This window comes from Malaclemys terrapin, chromosome 1 (assembly GCF_027887155.1).
Source record: "Malaclemys terrapin pileata isolate rMalTer1 chromosome 1, rMalTer1.hap1, whole genome shotgun sequence".
NCBI lineage: Eukaryota > Metazoa > Chordata > Testudines > Emydidae > Malaclemys > Malaclemys terrapin.
The window spans coordinates 346,747,206-346,770,227 of NC_071505.1; the positions used below are offsets into that span (position 1 = coordinate 346,747,206).

Here is a 23,022-nt window from a genome sequence, read left to right on the forward strand (position 1 = left end):
GATGCTGTAATCCTATCAGGGCAGCCTAGAGGATTCAGGGGGCCTGGGGTCTTCGGCGGCAGGTGGCCCCCACCGCCGAATTGCCGCTGAAGACCCGGCACTTCGGTGGCGGGTCCCGGGACAGAAGGACCCCCCGCCGTGGGTCTTCAGGGCACTTCGGCGGCGAGTCCTGTAGCAGAAGGACCCCCCGCTGCCGAACTGCTGCCGAAGACCCGGAGTGGAAGAAGCTTTGGGGGCCCAGGCACCGTGAGAGTTTTCCGGGGTCCCCGGAGCAAGTGAAGGATCCCACTCCAGGGGCCCCGAAAAACTCAAATTGCCCCACTTGCCCCCCCCAGGCGGCCCTGAATCCTGTTGCCTCTCCTGTTGCCTCTGATGAAGGCTGATCTATAGAAGTGTAATTCTTAGAATGCAGATGCTACTCCCGTAAGATTATTGCCCAAATAAATAACAGTGTTTCATTAATAGAGCCACGGCTGCGTGCTTAGTGCAGATAAATAGGGAGACGCTGTCCCTGACCCCAGGAGCTAATGTCCTAAAGCAGACACTAGCGGGGAAAAAGCGCAGTTCAGATGCCAGCTATTAAATCCTGCCCTGAATTACACCCCGTGTGGTAATTGGCTTCGTGGCAGGTTTGTCCCTGTTGCACAAGGTGTGAGGTAGGGACAGCCGTACTATTTTCAGGGCCCCTACTCGGCAGTCTCAGGACCCGATCCAGAGAGTAGCTGAGCATTTGTAACTCCCATTGTCTTCAGTGGGAATGATGGGTGCGCAGCACTTGGGTTTAGGCCATAGGCTTGCATGACCCATTTGCAATCCCTTCCTGGCGCTGGCCCTAGAAGGGGGAACTTGTACCTGAATCAGTCTAGGTGTAGCTTTCTCACCCTAGCTGCCATAGGGGAGCCTTAAACGATGAGTCGCTGAGTATGGAGATCCAAGCAATTGTTCATATTGTTTGTATTTAAGGACCAGGCCTGGGTATATGCAGGATTCCAGGGGTGAAAGGCTCTTCCAGTGACCCCTGTGCGACTTTGCCCACCTGCCCAGTCTGAGGTGATCTGAGCTGCCAGAATCCGTCAGTTGTAGCCATCACTTATACCTTATTTACTACCAGTATAGCCAGCTAATTGACTATACTTGCCATTCAACACTGAGACCGAGAGAACAAATAACCAAGCTCAGATTGGTTAACCAACCAGATTCATTGGCTAAAGACAAAACAGTACAGTATAGGAAAGAAAGAGTTAATACAACACCAGTCCTTCCCAGGAAGCAAATTCTCACGGCATGTTCAGTTCGCCTTATACAGATGGTGTGCTTCCCAAAGCCCCCTTAAACTAGCCATCTTTGATAGCATGGCTGTTTACACGTCACAGCGCTCTTCACGTCACTTCACGTTTAATTAGCCAGCTTCATCTTTGGTGCCTCCCTGTACTTCCCCATCTTTGGTTTTGAATATTAAGTTCCAAACATAAAGGGGCATGAAGATACGCCCTAGTGCAAAGCATTCACATTTCTTATGTTATTTCCTTGCACCACGTTGCTTCTTTGGTTCATAACACTTGTACATCTAGCTTTTGGCAGTTCTTGTATTTGTCGAAGCCCAGTGCCACCCTGTATTTGTCCTGGGGCATTGGGAGATATATGCCTTAGCATGTGTGAGCAAGAATAGGCATAGTACAATTTAGCATGATTACCCAACGCATACATATTAGATTAATATCATGCATATAATACCTATTAATATGGGGCGGGGGGGAGAGTGTGTGTATATATGACCATAATGCCTGAAGAGGCCTCACCGAGAGTGCTTCATCAGGGCAAACTGCAAAGAATGGGGCAGGCATTCCCCAAAAGTGGTGGTCCTTCCTATAATTAGATTTACCCAGACAGTAACAAAACAGCTTCTATATTACCTTACTGGTTACCAAGAAGCCCAAAAATACAGTTCCCCTTAAGCAATTCCGCCCTGAACTCCCACCTAGACAGCCAAGTCAAATGTAGTAAGGATTACTTAAAATCTTTTTCACCATATATAAAGTTCTACCAATCCCAAGAGATCGGACACATTACCCAGCAGGTCAGTGAATATTTCAGATCTTATCCAAATACATTCTTACAACCAATTCTTATTAACTAAACTTAGATTTATTAAAAAAGAAAAGAAAGTTATTGTGGTTAAAGATCATTATACATACAGATATGAGTAACGTTCTTAGGTCAGTTTCATAGTAGAGATGGTGAGCTGCCTTTGTAGAAAGTTCTTCCAGAATTAATTCCATAGTCTATAGTCCAATAGGCAGTACGTGTATAGAACTGGTTCAGATCCTTCCATAAGACTTTGCAGGGACAGTCCAGGGTACCTGAAGACCTCAATCTTGCAGCTTGAACTTCCCCTGACAAAGTTTAAGCAGATGTGAGAGGACAGGATCCTAGAGTTCTTTTATAGATCTCTGGCAAGTTACGATAGCCTCTTGACAGCAGATAATACAGCGGACCTTCCTTGGATGAAGAATAGGTAACATACATTGTTGCTTTGAAGTCATTTTCTGTTTCCTATGTATACATAGGTAATTAGTTTCATTGATTAGCATAAAGCAATTGTCCATTCAAAGTTTCATAGGTAGTTTGCTACAAACTTCAAAGAGAAATAAAGACAGTGATATTACACCATGTTTCATGTAATTGCTAATATTCCTTTTTGATCTCTGTATCAATAGAGTATAGTAACAAAATATTGCAGACAGGAACTGATGTTTAGCTTCCACGTGCTAATTGGATCACGCTGTTAAACTCCTAACAGTTTAACTCGGACAAAGACAATTAGTATTTACTTCTAATTCTCTGACAATATCAGTTTGCATTTCAAAGGATTTAGTCCACCTACATGGCTTTGATAATTATCTACAAAAAATGGCCCTGTTTACCATTTCAGTACTTCTCTAATATGTTCTTAAAGGTTGATCTGGGTCACTTTAGCCAGCTGGTTGCTTAACCCTTTCTGGCTCAGTGTCACAGAACAACCTATGTGTTTTGGCTAACAACCTATTACAGTTGTATGCATTTTACCCGCTGAAGTGCTCTTGGAGCTGAATGTTGCAGTAGTCGAAGGGACATTCTTCAAATAGTTGCTTCTTGCTTTCAGGTCCAGCAACATGTTTGAGGTGCCATTGCCTCTGGATCGAGATGGGATACTCTTCCGGCTCCGCTTTACCACCCTGGCTGTTGGGACTGTGTGTTGCCCGCTGTTTGGATTCCTTTTCTGCGTGATCTGGTCTCTGCTGTTCCACTTCCAGGAAACGACAGCTACTCACTGCGGTGTATGTGCCTGCAGCTTGGTAGAGAACTTAAAGGGACCCACTAGACCCTGAGAGCAAACTCTGTTACAGATGTGATTTCTCAAAGAACGGCAGAGTTGTCTAGCGAGTAGAGTAGGAGACCTGGGCATCGGGAGTTCTGTGTTTTATTCCTGGCTTCCCCGGAACTCAATAGGTGCTGTGTGAACTTAAGCAAGTTACTCTCCTTCTCTGTGTCTCAATTTCCTGATCTGGGAGCTAGGGATAGAACTTGCCCTTGTTAAGCACTCCGACATCTTAGAGAGCTGTAAATGTGACCTATTCTAATACAAAATCCCAATGCCTCTTCAACAAGCTCTCCTTTTTCTCCCAGGTCCCCAATTACCTCCCCTCCATCAGCGCCGCGATTGGTGGCGAGACCCCTCAGCGCTACGTGTGGCGTCTCTGCATTGGCCTCCACTCCGCGCCCCGCTTCCTGGTGGCCATCGCGTACTGGAACCATTACCACAGCTGTCACTGCGCGCACCCTCGCTACCCACGGCTCTGCCGCATCAACTTCACCCTCAACGTGCTCGAAAACGTCGCCCTCCTTTTGCTGACATACGTGTCTTCCTCGGAAAACTATGGTAGGTTTCTACAGTCTCCTGTGCGGATTCTCTGGGTCATAACAACTGGGGTTCTGCACAGTCGTGAGTCACGTAATTACAGGGGTGTTGGGGTTTTTTAGTGCTATTTTTGGGATCATCAGTTCAGGAGAAAAATCAATGCAAATACACACGTTCCATTAAAATCCATGGTCCCTGTATTAATAAAAGTACCTGGGATTTGTATGTAGCTAGCGTTAACTAATTGATCCTCATGGTAGGGACGCGACATGGCCAAAATCACAGAGGAAGTCAGTGTTAGAGCTGGGATTGGAATTTAGGACTCCTTCACTCAAAGTCAGGCCCTCAGACTGTGTGTCCCTCTCTGCTGCTTTGCCCCATTGCAATAAGAAACACTACAGTTCGGGTTGAGTCTGGCTTCCATTTGAACTCCTCCTTTAGTTGCTTATAACTTTATCTCCGATAATTTCCTGTGTTTCGTCTCAAGGAAGGTCCTCTCACGGCTTGGTAACTGGTTAAAAGGCAGGAAACAAAGGGTAGGAATAAATGGTCAGTTTTCAGAATGGAGAGAGGTAAATAGTGGTGTCCCCCTGGGATCTGTACTGAGCCTAGTCCTGTTCAACATATTCATAAATGATCCGGAAAAAGGGGTAAACAGTGAGGTGGCAAAATTTGCGGATGATACAAAACTACTCAAGATAGGTAAGTCCCAGGCAGACTGTGGAGAGCTACAGAAGGATCTCTCAAAACTGGGTGACTGAGCAACAGAATGGCAGATGACATTCAATGCAAAGTAATGCATATGGGAAAACATAATCCCAACTATACAAATAAACGGATGGGATCTAAATTAGCTGTTACCACTCAAGAAAGAGATCTTGGAGTCATTGCGGATAGTTCTCTGAAAACATCCACTCAGTGTGCAGCGGCAGTCAAAAAAGCAAACAGAATGTTGGGAATCATTAAGAAGGATAGATAGTAAGACGGAATATATCATATTGCCTCTGTATAAATCCATTGTACCCCCACATCTTGAATACTGCGTGCAGATGTGGTCGCCCCATCTCAAAAAAGATATATTGGAATTGGAAAAGGTTTAGAAAAGGGCAACAAAAATTATTAGACATATGAAACAGCATCTGTATGAGGAGAGATTAATAAGACTTGGATTTTTCAGCTTGGAAAAAAGACGAGTAAAGGGATATGATTGAAGTCTATAAAATCATGACTGGGGTAGAGAAAGTAAATAAGGAAGTATTATTTACTCCTTCTCATAGCACAAGAACTAGGGGTCACCAAATGAAATTAATAGGTAGCAGGTTTAAAACAAACAAAAGGAAGTATTTTTTCACACAATGCACAGTCAATCTGTTGAACTCTTTGCCAGAGGATGTTGTGAAGGCCAAGACTAACAGCATTCAAAAAAGAACTAGATAAATTCATGGAGGATAGGTCCATCAATGGCTATTAGCCAGGATGGGCAGGGATGGTGTCCCTAGCCTCTGTTTGCCAGAAGCTGGGAATGGGCGATAGGGGATGGATCACTTGATGATGACCTGTTCTGTTCATTCCCTCTGGGGCACCTGGCATTGGCCACTGTCGGAAGACAGGATACTGGGCTAGATGGACCCTTGGTCTGACCCAGTATGGCCGTTCTTATGGATGGTGAAGTTCTTGATTTTTAGTTAAAGCAAACTATGTGGCCATTTTGGGGGGGGGGGGGCGTATCTGTGCATGGTGGGCTAGGAGATGCGCTTCTCCCATCTGTTTGCAACTGGGTAAAAATGTTTGCGGTTGGGTAACTCGGTTTGGTTAGCGTGGGTTAATTTTCAGGTGTAGAGACAGACTAGTGCTGTTCTAGTCTGAATGACAACCCTGTAAGAATGGCACGATGGGCCTTTGTGTGTCTAGCATTTGTTTGTGTCCGTTTTTCTAGCTGCCAGCCTGGGATCGGAGAGACAAGCTGAGTTCTTTCTGACTTGCATGTTCGCTCCAGGCATAAAGATTCTGCAAGTCAAATTCAGACCTCAGTTACACTTGTGATAACCCAGTGGGCCCAGTTCATTCCTGGTGACTTCAGTGGAGTTCCGCCAGTGAAAACGGCCCATTGCTTCCAACTGGGTCAAATAGGTGTAGGTGGCCGGCGGTTGGAAGCTAGTTGTGGTAGTGAGTGAGCCAGAGTGGAATGGGACGTACTGTGGCATAGCTGCCTGCGCATGGCAATGGAAGCAGGAGGACGGAAAGTGGGTTTCACTGAGTGCATGTGGGAAGAAGGTGCCGTTTCTGTACAGGCAACTTTCCGATGATGCAGCGACCCTCAGCAACCTGGGCTCTCAGGCACAGCAGCAGGGCCAGGGAGGCAGAGAGCAGCTGGCTTGCTGGGAGTCAGATCCGGGTGGAGCTGTCTCTGGTGCTTTGACTTGGTGGTGATGAGGTCCCAGCCTCAGTTTGCTGGGGACTGGTGAAGTTGCCAGGAAGGATCAGTGGCCAGTTGGCACTTGGCCGTAGACATCCCGTGGAGTGGGGAGGAAAACAGTGATGATTACACGTCAGGGAGGCAACCCGCACCCCACTGAACTCAATGGGTCATTTCATGTTCATTTCCAGTGGGGCCAGGATTTCCCAGCAGGTACAAGTGGTAGAACAGGGCAACCTGTGCCCTGGCTTGGCGTGGAGTGGGTGTGTGAAAAGGCAGCGTCCTGGTACGCCATCCCGTCAGGGTGCAGGAAAAACAGCTCAGGAGGGTGGGAGATGTAGTACCTTTTAAGCTCTCAGTGTCTCTCAGCTTGTCGCTTGTCTTTCTACACATGCCCTCTGCCAGTATGCCAGGTACTCTGGTTCTGCGCACCCACTCGTTGCCAGGTTGGTGCTAGTTACAGGGCCTTGTCCCTTGCTGCGCTAGCCTGGCACCCCTGTTCACCCCCTCACTGAGTCAGGCCCAGACGCGTCCATTCTAGGCACTTGGCATTTTTAATGCCAGCTGTCATGGTTCACCTGTATTTCCCCCTTCGTGATCCAGCACGGGCATCCCCTCTCAGGCTTCCAGCTCCCCAGCCATCACCCCTCTGGGGTGGAGACCTGCGTCTCTCTCCCTCCTGACCAGGGCATTTCCAGCTCCCTGCCTATGCTGTGAATTCCCCAACGTGGCAGACCACTTGCTAATAAGCTCTCCAGAGATCACCCCAGCTCCAGCAAGGGCTCTGGCAGGTGGTCCGTCCTTCAAAGCATCAAGATGGTTTTCTGTGCTCACAAGTTCTTTACAGCTGTTAGTGCCGAACAAGCACCCCCTGGAATCTGAGTCACTTCTGCATACCCTTTGGGTCTTTGATGTGTCCTCATAGAACAGTTGCAGATTCAGAAGGCTGCATTCCTGCAGAACCAGGGGAAATTCGTTTGCAAACACCTCCCCCTAGAGAGTTCCTGGGAAACCCATGTAACTTTCAAACTTCACATCATTTTCAATTAGTCCTTTGAAGCTCATAACACTTCTCAGGGTTTACATTAGTCAGGTCTCCTCCCGAGAGATGTTACACACAATCTCCCAATAAGACATAAACATTTCCCCATTTTTAATACGATGAACTCCTAAGATATTTAAACTTAATTTGCTACGATTTGTCCAGGATATTGTGGGAAATCACCGTCTGTCGCATCAATGTATTTGTTTGCAGTGTTGTAGCCAGGTTAGTCCCAGTATACAAAAAGGACAAAGTAGTTGAGGTAATAGCTTTTACTGTACCAACTTCACACAATGCACAGTCTACCTGTGAACTCTTTGCCAGAGGATGCTGTGAAGGCCAAGACTATAACAGGGTTCAAAAAAGAATTAGATCTGTTCATGGAGGAAAGGTCCATTGATGGCTGTTATCCAAGATGGACAGGGATGGTGTCCCTAACCGCTGTTTGCCAGACTCTGGGAATAGGTGACAGGGGATGGATCACTTGATGATTCCCTCTTCTGTTCATTCCCTCTGGGGCACCTGGCTTTGGCCACTGTCAGAAAACAGGATACTGGGCTAGATGGACCCAGTGTGGCCTTTCTAATGTCCTGTTGGTGGAAGATACAAGCTTTTGAGCTACACAAAGCTCTTTTCCAGGTCTGGGGAAGGAAATCAAAGCATGTGAGCTAAATATGAGTAAGGATAGATTGATCAGCATAAGGGGTAATGAGTTGGCATTTGCAAACCAACTGCTGAAATATTGCAATGAGCCTATTTATGTCATCCCTAGGTCCTAAGTCTGAATCTAGCCCCAGGTCGCAGTGACTAAAAGTCGTTACCTCCTGATGGCTGTTAGGCGGCCTATCTGAAATGGGTTGGATGGATCTCAGTGCAGTGCATTGTGGGAAAGGACCCAGGTAACAAACCACCTCCAAAAGGAGGCGTTACTTGGCCCTCTTGCTGGAAGCCTCTGCAGAGGGCCATGGCCTGAGTGGGCCCTGGAAACTGAACACCCCTCGCAACCCTACAGGTGCCCTGCCCAGGCCAAGTGTGATGTGCATTACGTGGATGATGATGAGGAAGCTCGCTCTGCTGCAGCTCTTGGTCACTGGATACAGGGCTTGTCATGCTAGCCCTGTTCGCTGTGCGGCTCTTCCAAGGATGGGAAGGAAGCTATTTAGATTTAGACCTTCCAAGCTGGCGAGTTCCTGAAATGGGGAGCAGGGGATTTGCCAAGTTTGGGGAAACGTGGTTGAGAAAGAAGGTATAAAGGAGTGAGAATGGGTCTGAATGTTCCCCTCCCTGATCTTCACTAATGTGCGGTTATCCTGGGGCAAGCAGGAGCAGAACTGACTAGCCACTCTGACGTCAACTGTGCTGTTCCCTAGAACACCCTCCTCGACTTCCCAATCCAGTATCTGGTCCTCAAGGCACTGGGACTGGCAAGTGCCCCAAAGAGTTTAGTCAATCTGTGGAACTCCTTGCCTGAGGAGGTTGTGAAGTCTAGGACTACAACAGGGTTTAAAAGAGAACTGGATAAATTCATGGAGGTTAAGTCCATTAATGGCTATTAGCCAGGGTGGGTAAGGAATGGTGTCCCTAGCATCTGTTTGTCAGAGGATGGAGATGGATGGCAGGAGAGAGATCACTTGATCATTACCTGTTAGGTTCACTCCCTCTGGGACACCTGGCATTGGCCACTGTCAGTAGACAGGATACTGGGCTGGATGGACCTTTGGTCTGACCCAGTACGGCCATTCTTATGTTCTAGGCGGCCGGGTTTCTAACCTTTGAATCATTCTTGAGGCTTTTTTCTGACTTCTCTTTCATTGATAACATCCTTCTGGAATGGCGTTCACCAGCATAACCCGTTGGAGAATGGCATTAAATTGGAGTAACACCACAGTGAATCAGGCAGGTGCTGTGAGGCTCCGGATGGGACTGGTCCCCAGATCGGTGTCTGTTTGTCAACATCCACTGGCCACTGTCGGAAGACATGATACTGGGCTAGATGGACCTTTGGTCTGACCCAGTATGGCCGTTCTTCTGTTCTTATGAGTTCAATGACTCATAGATGGGTTCTGGTGCCCCAAAGTGCATTGATGCATTTGCTTCCTTGAGGCTTCCATGGGGCTGAACGTGCCACCAGTAACCTTCCGAACAGACTCGCCCACCGCATTAAAAGATTCCCTCGAGGGCCCAGTCTGTCTCCATCCACTGTAGAACCCCAGGCCAGACATTCCCCCCCAAATCTTACGTCCTCTGTGGCTTGCCCAGCAACTTTGGCCCAGAGTGCATTGTGAGTATTGGACTGGAAGTCCTGGGAGCATATTGGCATGTGTGAGCAAGGTTCGGGTACAGACTGCAGGTCATACCAGTTCTCCCAGCCCCATTATTATGGACTGACGACCATAGCATTGACCAACTCCCTTGTTTCTACTGAAAGGGAAACAGGCTTCATTTGACAGTCTCTGGCAAGGGATCGCCAAGGTTATTTTTCACGATGAAGTTGCTGTTTATCACCACTCCCTGCCAGGCTTCTTTTACCCTGAAATAAGACACCCATGTTCATTTTGTTATTGTAGGGTTGCTTGTAAGTGCAAGGCTGCGGATGCTGCTTGGTGGATGAGTTTGTGGGGAAAGGGTTGGGATTTTTTTTTCTTAATTTGAACCATTTATTTTAAAATGACACACCCAGATTCTCACGGGCTTTGCTAATGGGGGTGAGAACGCCTTTAGTTCCTCTGCCCGAATTGGCAACGTTCCTCTAAAGAGGTCAAAGGTTACGTCTCTGTCCTGACTCGGAATCTATGTGCAGTCAGTGACCAAGAGAGTCTCGCTATTATTAACCAGAATAATAACGGCTCAGTGGTTTGAGCATTGGCCTCCTAAACCCAGGGTTGTGAGTTCAATCCCTGAGGGGGCCACTTAGGGATCTGGGGCAAAATCAGTATTTGGTTCTGCTAGTGAAGGCAGGGGGCTGGACTCTATGACCTCTCAGGGTCCCTTCCAGTTCTGTGAGATAGGTAGATCTCCATATATATTATATTGTCTGTCTGGTGGTTAGATCAAGGGGCTGGGAGCCCGGAGTCCAGGCTTCTCTTCCTAGTTCTGCCACTGACTCACTGTGGAAGTGACCTAACGACTCCGTGCCTCAGTTTCCCCACATGTAGAATGGAGATAAGGACACTGACCTGTTTTCCAGGCTTGCGTGTCTGTAAAGCATGTCAGGCTAAATGCAAAGATGCACGACAGTCATCCAGTAATGGCCCTTTGGCCTCATCTGGCACCTTCCAGTTCAGACTGTGAATGTGCTTTATGCACGGGTATGGCCTCCCATTCCCCCTGCGAGGAGGGGAGTGACATTGGCCCTGCTGTATAGATGGGGACAATGACACCACCAAGCAGTCTCCTTCTCAAACCTCCCTGCCCCGCCTCCTTTGCATAGGAATGGGGGCCACTCAGCTGTGCTGTCACAGACGCCTGTGCTCAGATTAGTTCCCGCCCCCGTGTATCCACTGACGACATTCTAAGCCCGGGGGGGTGCTCTCCTTCCTCCTCTATGCACACTGCGAGCACTCCCCAAAAAGGCAATGGAGTGACCTCGCATGGCTGGCCCCTGATTCCCTGGCTTGTTAGTGGCAGCACCATGAATAGAGCCCCGGAGCTTTGGGTCCTGGGTCACTACTAGGCGGTATTGACCCAGCTCCTCCAAGTCTCCCGGCAGGGGCCTTATAATGCACGCTGCCTTCTTCTTGCCGTGGCCTCCCCAGCATTCCTCAGGCAGCTCCCTTTGCCTTATTTCCATGCTCAGCATTAACGGGAAACCTGTTGTCTTGTCAATGCAGCAATCCACGAAAATTCCTTCATCCTCTTTATCACCTCGGCCCTGGGTCACATGCTCCTGACTTGCATTCTGTGGCGGATGACTAAGAAACACACAGTAAGTCCCGAGGTACAGTAACCTTCCCTTCTCTATTGTCACTGCTCTTCTCTTGGGTGGGCTGGGGGCACGCAGCTGGGGGTGGAGGGTGGAGATACAGACGTATCTCGTGAGCATGAAAGCACCACGACGGGGCAGGATGTCGGCGCGACTTTAGGGGGTGAAACAGACCGAGGGGAAAAGTGATGACCGAAAAGCATGTGATGGGCCAGTTAACCAAAACGAATTGAGCATTTCTCTGCACGCGGGCAGGTCTGAAGGCTTTGATTTCCTACTTGCTTCTCCTAAAACGTGCCGGAGTTAGAGTTGGAACCAAAACCAGTAACATAGAATCATAGAATATCAGGGTTGGAAGGGACCTCAGGAGGTCATCTAGTCCAACCCCCTGCTCAAAGCAGGACCAATCCCCAAGTAGCTGGTTAAGGCCTCTTTTGTGACACTGCTTTCCCTAACCCGGTACACTAGGTTGGTGGAGCGCCTGCGTTGGAATCTGGACTCTGGTTTCTTGGTTGCCTTGCGGGCTGGGAGCTCGTGTTTTGTGGAAGAGTGAAACATCTGGTCTTGCAAGCAAACTGGAAAGGAATTCTTTATTAATACACACCAGCAGAGGGCAGTATTAGCCACACTGGTTTTACATTCTAATACTTAGCACAGCTGTAAGCCTTTCCTCCAAGATCTCCGAGCTATTTACTGTCCCTCTGTAATCCTCTCAGCACCCTGCAAAGTGGGGTTAGTCCCAGTTTCCTAGCTGGTACACTAGGCACAGATTGGTAAAGTGACTCCTCTGTCATATAGCAAGTCAGAAATCGAACATGGGAGTCCTGACTCTCAGTCCCCTGCTCCAAGCACCGGACCGGCTCCTGCTTCCGCTGGAGAGAGTAGGGCTGCTGGTTTCCAGCACGCTGATAGCTTAACATGCGTTGGGTTGTTTGAGTACTAGCCTGCGGGCTCCAGCTTTTAGGCTCTTTATTTTTTAGGCTCAGCCTTTGTACGTTCCCAGGGATTTCTGGATCTCAGTGCTCCCTAACTCCCCAGCTCCTGCTGTCATCTTCCTGTTTCCCTTCTCCCTCTGGTGCCCACTGGAAAGATGCCCCTTGTGACAATGCTGCCCCTGGGAGCCAGCTGAGGTCACTCAATCAGGGTGAACTGCAAACAGAACGGGGCAGACAAACCCCAAAAGCTGGTGGATATTAGATTCACCGAGACAGCACAAAACAGCTTCTGTAGTACCTCACTGGTTACTCAAAAATCCAAACAACGCAGTTCCCTTACAGTGCCCAATCTCAGGCCTCCGCCCAGACACATGTCAGATGTGATGATGATTACTGAAAATCTTATCTCATCACATAAAAGAAAAGGTTCTTCCAACCCCAAAGGATCAGCCACACACACAGGTCCAATTATAACTTAGATCTTACCCAAAATACACGCTATAGTCAATTCTTGTTAACTAAACTAAAATTTATTAAAAAAGAAAAGAGAGAGAGTGTTGGTTAAAAGATCAATATACAGACAGACTTGAATTCAATTCTTGAGGTTCAGATACATAGCAGAGGTGAGCTTGTACTTGCCAAAAGTCCTTTTAGAAATAGTCCATGGGTTATAGTCCAATGTCCATATTCAGGGTGACTCCAGTCAGTGACTGGGGATCTCAATCCTTATGGCTTAAGGTTTCCCCTTCTTGAAACCCAAAACAGATCTGAGATAAAACAGGATGGTGTCTGTAGAAGGATTCAGCCGGGTTCGTCCCTCTCCGGGGCGGCGGGAACCCAGACCGCCTCGCTACGTCCGTTGGATTATTTCGGGGAACTGCCCTGGCCACAGGGTTTCACGCCGTGGCAATGGTAGAGACCAACAAACAGCTCTATTCCGCAGACCCAGACCCTAGTTCAGGGCGGGGCAGTCAAGAGTCTCTGGCTCAGGTCCTTATGCAGGGGCTGAGCAAACCGTTTTAACGCAGGCCCTGGGTCAGGGCGGGGCTGTCGAGAGTCTATGGCTCAGGCCCTTATGCAGGGGCTGAGCAAACAAATGAGTTCAGGAGGCCCAGGCCCTGGCTTCGAAAGGGCCTGAGGAGAGGGGGAGATGGCCACCCACACATTGGGTGGCAGGGGGGACGCAGGCCCACCCACTCCACTGCATCCCAGCCCGGGGCCCTAACAGCAGCAGATGGCCTGCTGCAGTGTCAGTGGGGATCCTGACCGCAACACACTGACATTTGCCCTGGGTGTGCTGCAGCCAGACTAGGGTCGGCTGCCCCCGGGCTACTTCCTACCTCCCCCTCTAGAGGTACCTGCGTCTGGTCGGTGTCCTCCACGGAATCAAGCACCCTGCGCTCCTCAGGGTACTCGGCGAGCGGCAGGCTTGGCAGCTCCTCTGGGTAGCTTGCCACAGGCAGGCTTAACAGCTTTCCCGGGGTCTGGTCGGCATCAGGCCTCGGCTGGCCTGGCCAGTCCTCGGGTCGATCGCAGACTGCAGGAGTCTCCCCACCGCGAGCTAGGCCTGGCTTCTCCAGCGGCCGGGGCTCTAGTGAGCTCTGGGGTTGGGCTTTTGTACTTCCTGTCCTGCGCCCTGACCTCTGGGGGGCGGGCGCAAGCTCCACTGGCTCCGCCCACTTTGGCATCCAGAGGGGTTCGTCCCTCTCCGGGGCGCCGGGGAACCAGACCGCCTCGCTACAGTGTCCCAGGGTTTTTATACGTTTTCCAGCAGCCTCTTGGCCTGAGAGAATAAGCTTAATCTTTTGTCTGTCAAACACCCTGGCAATTAGCATAGTGTAATTTGGCCATTAAAGAGTTCATATGCAGTCTATCACGACCTTCAAAGAGACGTATAGACAATAATACTATTTCACTCAAGTGTCATCATAAATGTTAATGCTCCTTTTTCGATCTTTGAATCAAAGCTATAGCAATAGACAAGACTTGTCTGCTTACATCACAAGACCTGAGCAAACATCTCCCCTTCTACCTCTAACAATGCCGGCTGCATTTCAAAGCTCTATTCATTTACATATCTTCCTAACCAGTCTCTAAAGTTCGGCCATGGGTCAGGTCAGTCTGTGAGTTAATTAACTCTTTCTGGCCCCATGTCACCTTTCAATGAGATATTATATTATACTCATAACGTCACACCCCATCCCAGAAATCCTGCTCACAGATTGCCCTGTCATTGGCAGCCCCAGCTGCGGGGCAGGGAGACCCGGAGATGTGTCCAGGAATTCTGCCCCTCCCTGCGGGTCCCGGCTGAGGCATGCTGACCACGGGAGAAGCTTGCACTACAGGTGCAAAGTAGAAGCCTTCGGGCTCCAGGGCTGTCAGTCTGGCCCCTTTCACCCAGCTGTGAAATTGACAAAGGTTAGGCCATGTCCACGCTACAAAATTATGTCGACTTAACGTACGTCAGCACACAGCCACCGCAGTTACTAAATCGCTTGCGTGTCTGCGTGCTTGGCGCCTTGTGTCAACGGTGCGCCTCCTCACCAGTCGCGCTTGTATCGGTTGTACTGTCAGTGTGAGGCATTGTGGGACAGCTCCTGAAAGCCAGTAACAGTTGCTGTAAGCAGCGCGACGTCTACACTGACACTGCGTCGACCTAATGACATCCACCATGACTCTGTGCTGCTTGGGGAAGTGGGGTTATTAAGTTGGCATAGAGAGGCGCTTACATCAGCAGGAGAGATTAATATGACTGGGACTTTTCAGCTTGGAAAAAGGCGGCTAAGGGCGGATAGGATAGAGGTCTATAAAATCATGACTGGTGCGGAGAAAGTGTATAAGGAAGTGTTATTTACCCCTTCACATGACACAAGAACTAGGGGTCACCCAATGAAGTTAATAGGCAGCAAGATTAAAACAAACAAAGGGAAGTATTTCTTCACACAATGCAGTCACCTGTGGAGCTCCTTGCCAGAGGATGTTGTGAAGGCCAAGACAATAACAGGGTTCAAAAAAGAACTAGATAAGTTCATGGAGGATAAGTCCATCAATGGCTATTAGCCAAGATGGACAGGGATGGTATCCCTAGCCTCTGTTTGCCAGAAGCTGGGAATGGGCAACAGGGGATGGATCACTTGATGATGACCTGTTCTGTTCATTCCCTCTGGGGCACCTGGCATTGGCCACTGTCGAAAGACAAAATACTGGGCTAGATGGACTTTTGGTCTGACCTAATATGGCCATTCTTAAGTGAAGACACTTCCACAGTTAGGTCAATGCAAGGCAGCTTATGTCAACCTAACCGCATAGTGTAGACCAGGCCTTAGAAACCAGCATCTGTCTGAGATGGAAAATGGTGCCTTGACTCCATGGAGAGTTGACAAGTCACATGGTCTTCAGGTGGCCACTTGTCACACGGTACACAGGCCCCCGTAAGGACATTGGGCACAGCTTCAGCAGATCTTGGACTCCTATCCCCCTCCCCTGGGAGGCGGGCTCACTGCGCACAGGTGAAATAAACCCAACTAGCTCCCTGAAAGAGCCACCTCCTCCTGTGACACCTCTGTCAGACTCTCACCTGCATATTGGGAGAGGTTTTCCAAACGACACGACTGTGACTCATTTCAAGCGAGTGCTCGAAGAACAAAGCCCCAGCTAGTGAAGACTAAAGCTCCCGTTAGTTGGGGTTGGCCGCAGGTTGCCCGACGGTACCGTCTATCAGGGATGGTCTAGGGATACTTAATCCCGCCTCGACGCTGGGGGATGGACTAGATCAGGGTTTCTCAACCCCTGGGTCATGACTTAAAACTGGGTCACCAGGGTGTGTCAAAGGGTCACGTGGGAGGCCCTGGGGGGTGTTGCAGAGCCCCTCGCCCCCCTCCAGCAGCGGCTCCTGCAGCTCTGGTCCTGCAGGACTCAGCTCCCCGCTCTGAGCATTGCAACCAGGTGCACTGGGTCCTGGCGCCACTCAGGTTTGGCCCAGCCACCCCTCCATCATGATGACGCAGGGCCAACTGGACCAAATATGGACGAGTGGCACTTATCAGGGGGGCTGGGCCAAAGCTGAGTGGCACGGCAACCCCAGAGGTCGTGACGCCCAGAGCGGGGAGCACAGCCTCATGGGACAGGAGCTGCGGTATGCACGGTGTATTTATCCAGTATGTGTTACATTCATGTGTACGTTCTATATCGTGGGTGAAAAATACTTAGTAAGCCAGATACTTTTTGCACTGTGGCTATTGAGTGGGTGGCGACAGGCCATTTTACAAATGACTGCTGAGCCCACAAAGGTTGCGAATCACTGGACTAGACGATCTCTGCCAGCCCTATGTTTCTCTGATTCGGTGGTTGGGAGTCCCTGAACGTCGGCGTGTCGGAATCTAGAGCACGTTATAACTTTTAACCATAACAGAAAACATGTGCCCCGAGGTAAAGGCTTCAGATTGTAATGTGATGACAAATCGACCCTGTCACAAACACCACTGCTCGCTTCTGGGGTAAAAAATACACGAGACAGAGAGAGATCTTTTTAGCCTTGGGGAAAATTCCCCAAGCTGGGAAGGAGCCCAGGAATTCAGCTCTGTCCAGGGTTTGCGTGAGAGTGTACGGTCACTGAAGCTGGGGAACATACTGCTTTTTTTCTGCTCGAGATGGCAGCAAAACTCTTATGAAGCGTTGAAGTGTGTTATGGCCAGTTTGTAGCAATATAATGGGGGAAAGGAATGCACAGGGCCTGGGGGGCGTCCAGCCGTGGCCGAACGTCTCTTTTGTTGGCCGATAGTTTGGGATTTCAACCCAGGTTTTCAGCGTCCCCAGGTAACATCTCATCCGGGCGCTCCCCGGTCTAACCCGGGTGTTGCCTGGTGTTAACCCTGCCTGCAGGAGACGGTGCCCGCCTGGCAGGGCTCCTCCTCTAGAGCCCGCGTTGTGAAACCTGAATCTGCCAAGTCACCCGCTCGGCCGTTTCATTAGGTCCTTCCGAGAAGATTAGGAAACTTGGTGGGAGGTGGCTTACGCTGCTCTCCCTGTGTGTGTGCGCAGTGGGGATGATGGCGTTCTTACACCACTCCTGATCCTTCCCTCTTGTCCCTCATCTACCTGGGGGGAGGGATAGCTCAGTGGTTTGAGCATTGGCCTGCTAAACCCAGGGTTGTGAGTTCAATCCTTGAGGGGGCCACTTGGGGATCTGGGGCAAAATCAGTACTTGGTCCTGCTACTGAAGGCAGGGGGCTGGACTCAATGACCTTTCAAGGTCCCTTCCAGTTCTAGGAGATGGGATATCTCCATCAATTTATTTATTTACCCCTCTCTTTTACACCTCTCATCCCCTCTAGGGGGGAGAACTCAGGACCAAAGGCGTTCAGACTCGTGTCTCCTTATTCCTAAGAGCCCAGCGGTGTCTTAGTAATTGTCCATCTCCAGTCCGAGTAACGGAGGTTCTGCCACGACCTCTGGCAACACCCAAGTGGCCAGACCCTCTGGGGACACCCCAAGCCACAGCGAGGCCGTGCCTGCCCAGATCTTTCTGCAAATGTAGCCTTACAAAGAAATGCTCTTGGTCTGCATTCAGGCCCCGGCTGTGCTTGTGGTCCATGAACATCTTTGTCCTGTCGTGCCCATCACCGTAGTATCTAGCAGACAGCCTGTGAAGGGTGCGCTTGAGGCCTCCCACAAAGACCTAAAGCCTTTGGCTTCAGTTCCTCCGGTTAGAGGGATCTAGAGAGCCGCTCCTACAGATGAGTGTGCTGCCAGCAGGGACTTGCTCTCACGGGCGCTAGTTCCTCTCCCTTTCCGGGAAGCGGTTCTGCGGACTGGGGGAAGCTGGAGTCACACCTCGGGGCCAGAGAGGATGCATGGGGGCGGCTGCTCAGTTTGCTTAAAGGTCTCTCCTGCCCTTCTCCGCCCCCTTCCCACCGGAGCATCCCAAGGCATTTTGCAGATGCTGATGCTTCAGCGTTGCAGCTTCCTTCCGAGGTAGAACCGTCTCGTTATCCCTGCTCAGCAGATAGGAACGCGATGGCTCAGGGAGGTTAAACAACTTGCCCAAGGTCCCCCAGAGCCAGAGTTTGAATCCAGATCTCCTGACAGCCGGTCTCCCGGGCTCACCACCGGACACATGCTCGCTTCTCTTCCACTCTCTCTTCCAGCAATACGCGCCTGGTGCTAGCTGGCTGCCGTTAACGTGGCGCGCCAGGAGGTGGCGCTGTGACATGGGGAGCGGCAGCTGGTTAGTCACACCCGTCTTTCTCTCCGATGAAACGTATCTGAACTAAACGGGTCAGGGTTTTCGTTCACACTGGAGCGCGTAGCGGTGGGCGCTACTGGAGCCTGGGCAGGACCCTCCAGCCGGCTCTATACCGGGCATCCTCGTCACTACACTGATCTCCTTGTGCAGCAAAGAGCCCTGGCTGGGAGACGGTCTCGGTCACGGGCTGGCCGGCCCTTTGAGGAAAGTGGGGCTCAGCCCTGCCTGTGGCTGGTGACCTAGGGCTGAAAGGGTCGGGCAGATTTACTGACCAGCTTGGGGGGAGGGAGTTAGGAAACAGAGCTGAGAACTTAGCAGGGCACTGAGGGCCAGGAGCCTAGGCTAGCTGCCTGGGTTCTGAGAGAAAGAGGCTGGTAAGCCTTCAAGGAGCAGCCTGGAAGGTTAGAAAAAGGGGGGCGGACTGGGTAACCCCCAGTTCTAAAGGGGAGAGAGCCGGGCGGGAGGGGGCTAGAGGCAGTGTTGAGCTGGGGACCTCCTGAAAGAGGAGCTGTGCCCCCAGCGAGGGGCTGGGCAGAGAGCCTGTTTTTCGGTTGCAGGATGGTAACAATCCAGTCCCCGAGACAGGATGCTGTTCGATGACAAGCCTGCCTCGTGTATTGAGGAGGGAAACTGAGGACAGGCACTGCAGAACCACCCAAGACCAGCAGGGGGCGCTGCAACACTGGCAAGCCCATCCGCAGTCTCACACAGCCCTGTCTGGCCCAAGCAATGCGAATCTTGTGGGGTTTCTGGTCTATTGCTTGGTGTGTTTTCCTGGGATGACCTTGGTTTTTGATGGGAGGAGCCCCCCCAGGCTTAGCTAACAGGATCCCAGAAAACCTCCCGGACCTGCAGATCTCCCCAGCCAGAATTGGATCAAACTCATGCTCTGACATGTCCTACGAGTTGGTTAGCAGGTGGCATCGTATCCTTGGGCTCCTGCTGGGATGCAGCCGGCCTATGCTCTGCCTGATGTCCTGGGGCAGGGGTCTGTCCTTTGGGCCGCGCTGGAAGGAGAGGCCATCAGGCACTTCCTTTGGCTGGCTCCCAGGAGCAGGGCGTTCAGTTCAGCACGCAGCCTAGACCGAGCTGTTACTGGCACTGCCATGCGTGGGGGTGGGGGGGCACGCTGGGATTTTTCTGCCAATCTCGGCTGGCCTTTCCGAGCCGGCACCAGACAAAGGCTTGGAACCTGGGCCTTGGGCCCGTCTCTTGCGACACGCAGGATATTTTGCAGGGGGCGGGAGGGCTCGGCTTGGCTGGAGAGCTCAGCCGTGGTGTTGCCACATCCTCCTCCCTTCCTGGCTGTGCCGTTCGCGCCGGGGCTGGAACTGCCAGTCTCAGCACTGATTAGAGAGAAGTTGGGGCAGCAGCTGCTGACCTGGTAGGAAATTCTGACCGTGGGAGTTTCTGGGGGGAAAACCCAGACAAACTCCTCGTGCCAGGAAGGTGGCCCCACGTCCTGACGGCAGCGCTGCCCTCCCACTGCAAACTTGGGGCCACCATCGGGCTCTCTGCTTCTCTTCCCCCACCCCAAGGGGCTGCAGAGGTGGGTTTCTGCCCTGGCTTCTGGCCTCCACCGGCGATCTGGGCCGGAGCAGCAGGCTGGGCGTCAGGAGGGCCTGCTGCAGGGGACAGAGCTCCGGGCAGGGGAGCAGGAACCAGATAGTAGCAATGGTTGGAGGAGGAAGGTGCAGAGCTCCCCGCAGGAGGGAAGGGCCATTTGGGACTCCAAGGAAGTATTCCCACCCAGCCCCACCCCCTTGCACTTAGAAATCCTCCTGGGCGCAGCGGCCCCAGGCCGCTCTAGTTATTAGCCAGTTCCTAGGCACCATTTGCTTGGGAATCCACTGGGCTACCGTCTGACCCCCCTGTCGGCCATAGAATCTCACCCAGTTACCCCGGCATTGCGCCCAGCGGGCTTGGGTTCGGCTCACTCATCTTCCAGAGACAGGCGTGAGATGGAGATTTCGCCCCTTCCCGGGGGACTTTGTTCCCAGGGCGAATTGCCCGGACTATGAAAAGTCGGTGCCTTATTTCTCATTTGAAGTTGCCTGATGTTAACTTCCAGCCATTGGTTCTTGGGGCGCATCTCTTCGCTGCCTTCGAGAGCCCCGAATGGGATTTTAACATAAGCCACCTCCCAGCGCAGGGGAATCCGCGACTGATCAGAAAGCACCGAGGTTCTGGGGTTCTGGGGTCAGATTCCCGGGGCAGCGCCTGGAGCCTGCCCCCTTCGCCAAACGTCACTCAGTGGGCGCAGGGCTGGCAGACAAGCGGTGATTCTCCTCCTTGCAGCTGAAAGGCACAAGAGGGAGACTTGGCACTGAATAAAGGCATTTCCTTGGAGTTGTGCGTGGATGCTTGGGGTGGGGGACAGGAACGGGAGGCGTCGAAGGGCGGAGCAGAGTTAGGAATGGCCAGTAGGGTCTCTTCCAGGTCCTGTATCCCATGTGCTGGGGGCCAATTTCAGTGCTGGTGCAAGTGGGTAACAACACCCCTGGTGATGCAGAGATTTGCACTGTGTGTGGGGTGGGGGGCGAGGTACAACACCCCTGGTTATGCTGTGGTTTGCACTGTGTGGGGGGGGTGAGGTACAGCACCCCTGATTAGCTGGGGTTTGCACTGTGTGGGGGGGTGAGGTACAGCACCCCTGATTAGCTGGGGTTTGCACTGTGTGGGTGAGGTACAGCACCCCTGGTTATGCTGGGGTTTGCACTGTGTGGGCGTGGGTGAGGTACAGCACCCCTGGTTATGCTGGGATTTGCACTGTGTGGGCGTGGGTGAGGTACAGCACCCCTGGTTATGCTGGGGTTTGCACTGTGTGTGTGGGGGGGTGAGGTACAGCACCCCTGGTTATGCTGGGGTTTGCACTGTGTGGGGGGGTGAGGTACAGCACCCCTGGTTATGCTGGGGTTTGCACTGTGTGTGTGGGGGGGTGAGGTACAGCACCCCTGGTTATGCTGGGGTTTGCACTGTGTGGGCATGGGTGAGGTACAGCACCCCTAGTTATGCTGGGGTTTGCACTGTGTGGGCGTGGGTGAGGTACAGCACCCCTGGTTATGCTGGGGTTTGCACTGTGTGTGTGGGGGGGTGAGGTACAGCACCCCTGGTTATGCTGGGGTTTGCACTGTGTGTGTGTGGGGGGTGAGGTACAGCACCCCTGGTTATGCTGGGGTTTGCACTGTGTGGGCATGGGTGAGGTACAGCACCCCTAGTTATGCTGGGGTTTGCACTGTGTGGGCGTGGGTGAGGTACAGCACCCCTGGTTATGCTGGGGTTTGCACTGTGTGTGTGGGGGGGTGAGGTACAGCACCCCTGGTTATGCTGGGGTTTGCACTGTGTGTGTGTGGGGGGTGAGGTACAGCACCCCTGGTTATGCTGGGTTTTGCACTGTGTGTTGGGGGGGGGGGGTACAGCACCCCTAGTTATGCTGGGGTTTGCACTGTGTGGGGGGCGGGGAGGTACAGCACCCCTGGTTAGCTAGGGTTTGCACTGTGTGTGTGGGGGGGGGCGAGGTATAGCCCCCCTGGTTAGCTAGGGTTTGCACTGTGTGTGTGGGGAGGCGAGGTATAGCCCCCCTGGTTCTGCAGGGGTTTGCATTTGTGGGGGTACAATGCCCCTGGTACTGCAGGGGTTTGAACAGTGTGTGGGTGCTCGCATGTATGCGTGTGTGTCTGAGGTCTTGCAAAAGCGTTGCGCTCATCACTGCTCGTGTTGCAACCGTCTTTGAGCAAGGGCAGGACGGCGCTGGGGAGCTAGGTTGTAATGGGGAAGTAGAAACTCCAACCACCAGAGTTCCGTTTCCAGTTACGAGGCAGCCAGTAATGAGTGAACTAGCAAGGAAAGCTCCGCAGCGGGGAGGGACAGAGTGAGCAAGCCGGGCATGGGGGCAGTGCAGAGAGAACAAGGGAGATAGGGAACAGGCTGAATAAAGGAGAGACCAGGGCAGAGGGGTCAGGGGAGCAGACAAGTTTGGAGCCATTCATCCCCATCTGTCCACTGCCCAGGGTTCTGGTCCAACATTTGCATCTTCCCAAGTCTTCCCCGAGTTTCACGGCATGTGTCCTCTGCAGCCCTCCTGCCTAGCCTGGCTTTCCCCTAAGGCGCGACCCAGCAATGCAGTCAGCCGTGCTCGTTTCATTTTGTGTGTCTCTCTGCACGTGCAGACACATTTCCCCTCTTCCGCAGCAGCTGGCGTCACCACGCTCTGCGCTTTCTGCTGTGAAACCTCCCAGGAACTTCTGGCTACTTATCGTCTGATTCCGGCTCCGTTAGCGGGACTCTGTGCCAAGGCCTGTTGCAGCTTCAGGGGGAGCTGGAAGACCACTCTGCTATGCATCGTTTGCTGTGCTGCGGCCACGCCATCTGGGCGCTGATTCCAGCAGATCCCCTGACCAGGAGCCCTCCAGATGGTATCTAGCGCATCAATGTGATGGGGGTGGTGCCTTGTATCAGAGAGACACAAAACCAAAACACAAGAGTTGCTGTGTGTTAACCCTGGTGCCCTGGCCAAACTGCAGTGACATCCGGCTAGCTAAACTTACTCCTGCTTTTTCCGTTCG

At 51.8% G+C, this 23,022-nt stretch overlaps 1 protein-coding gene across 6 annotated transcripts in view; it reads left to right on the forward strand.

Annotated features, from left to right (window-relative positions):
* The window catches only part of PGAP2 (post-GPI attachment to proteins 2), a 35,211-nt gene that overhangs the window by 1,849 nt on the left and 10,340 nt on the right, over positions 1–23,022 (forward strand). For 2 of the 6 annotated variants that reach the window (XM_054015967.1, XM_054015965.1), the window contains exons 2-4: positions 3,143–3,317; positions 3,667–3,919; positions 11,187–11,293. In XM_054015967.1, coding sequence (XP_053871942.1) covers positions 3,153–3,317; positions 3,667–3,919; positions 11,187–11,293 — 525 coding nt within the window. In that variant the 5' untranslated portion in view covers positions 3,143–3,152. The other 4 variants (XM_054015963.1, XM_054015966.1, XM_054015962.1 and 1 more) reach the window with 4 other exon arrangements.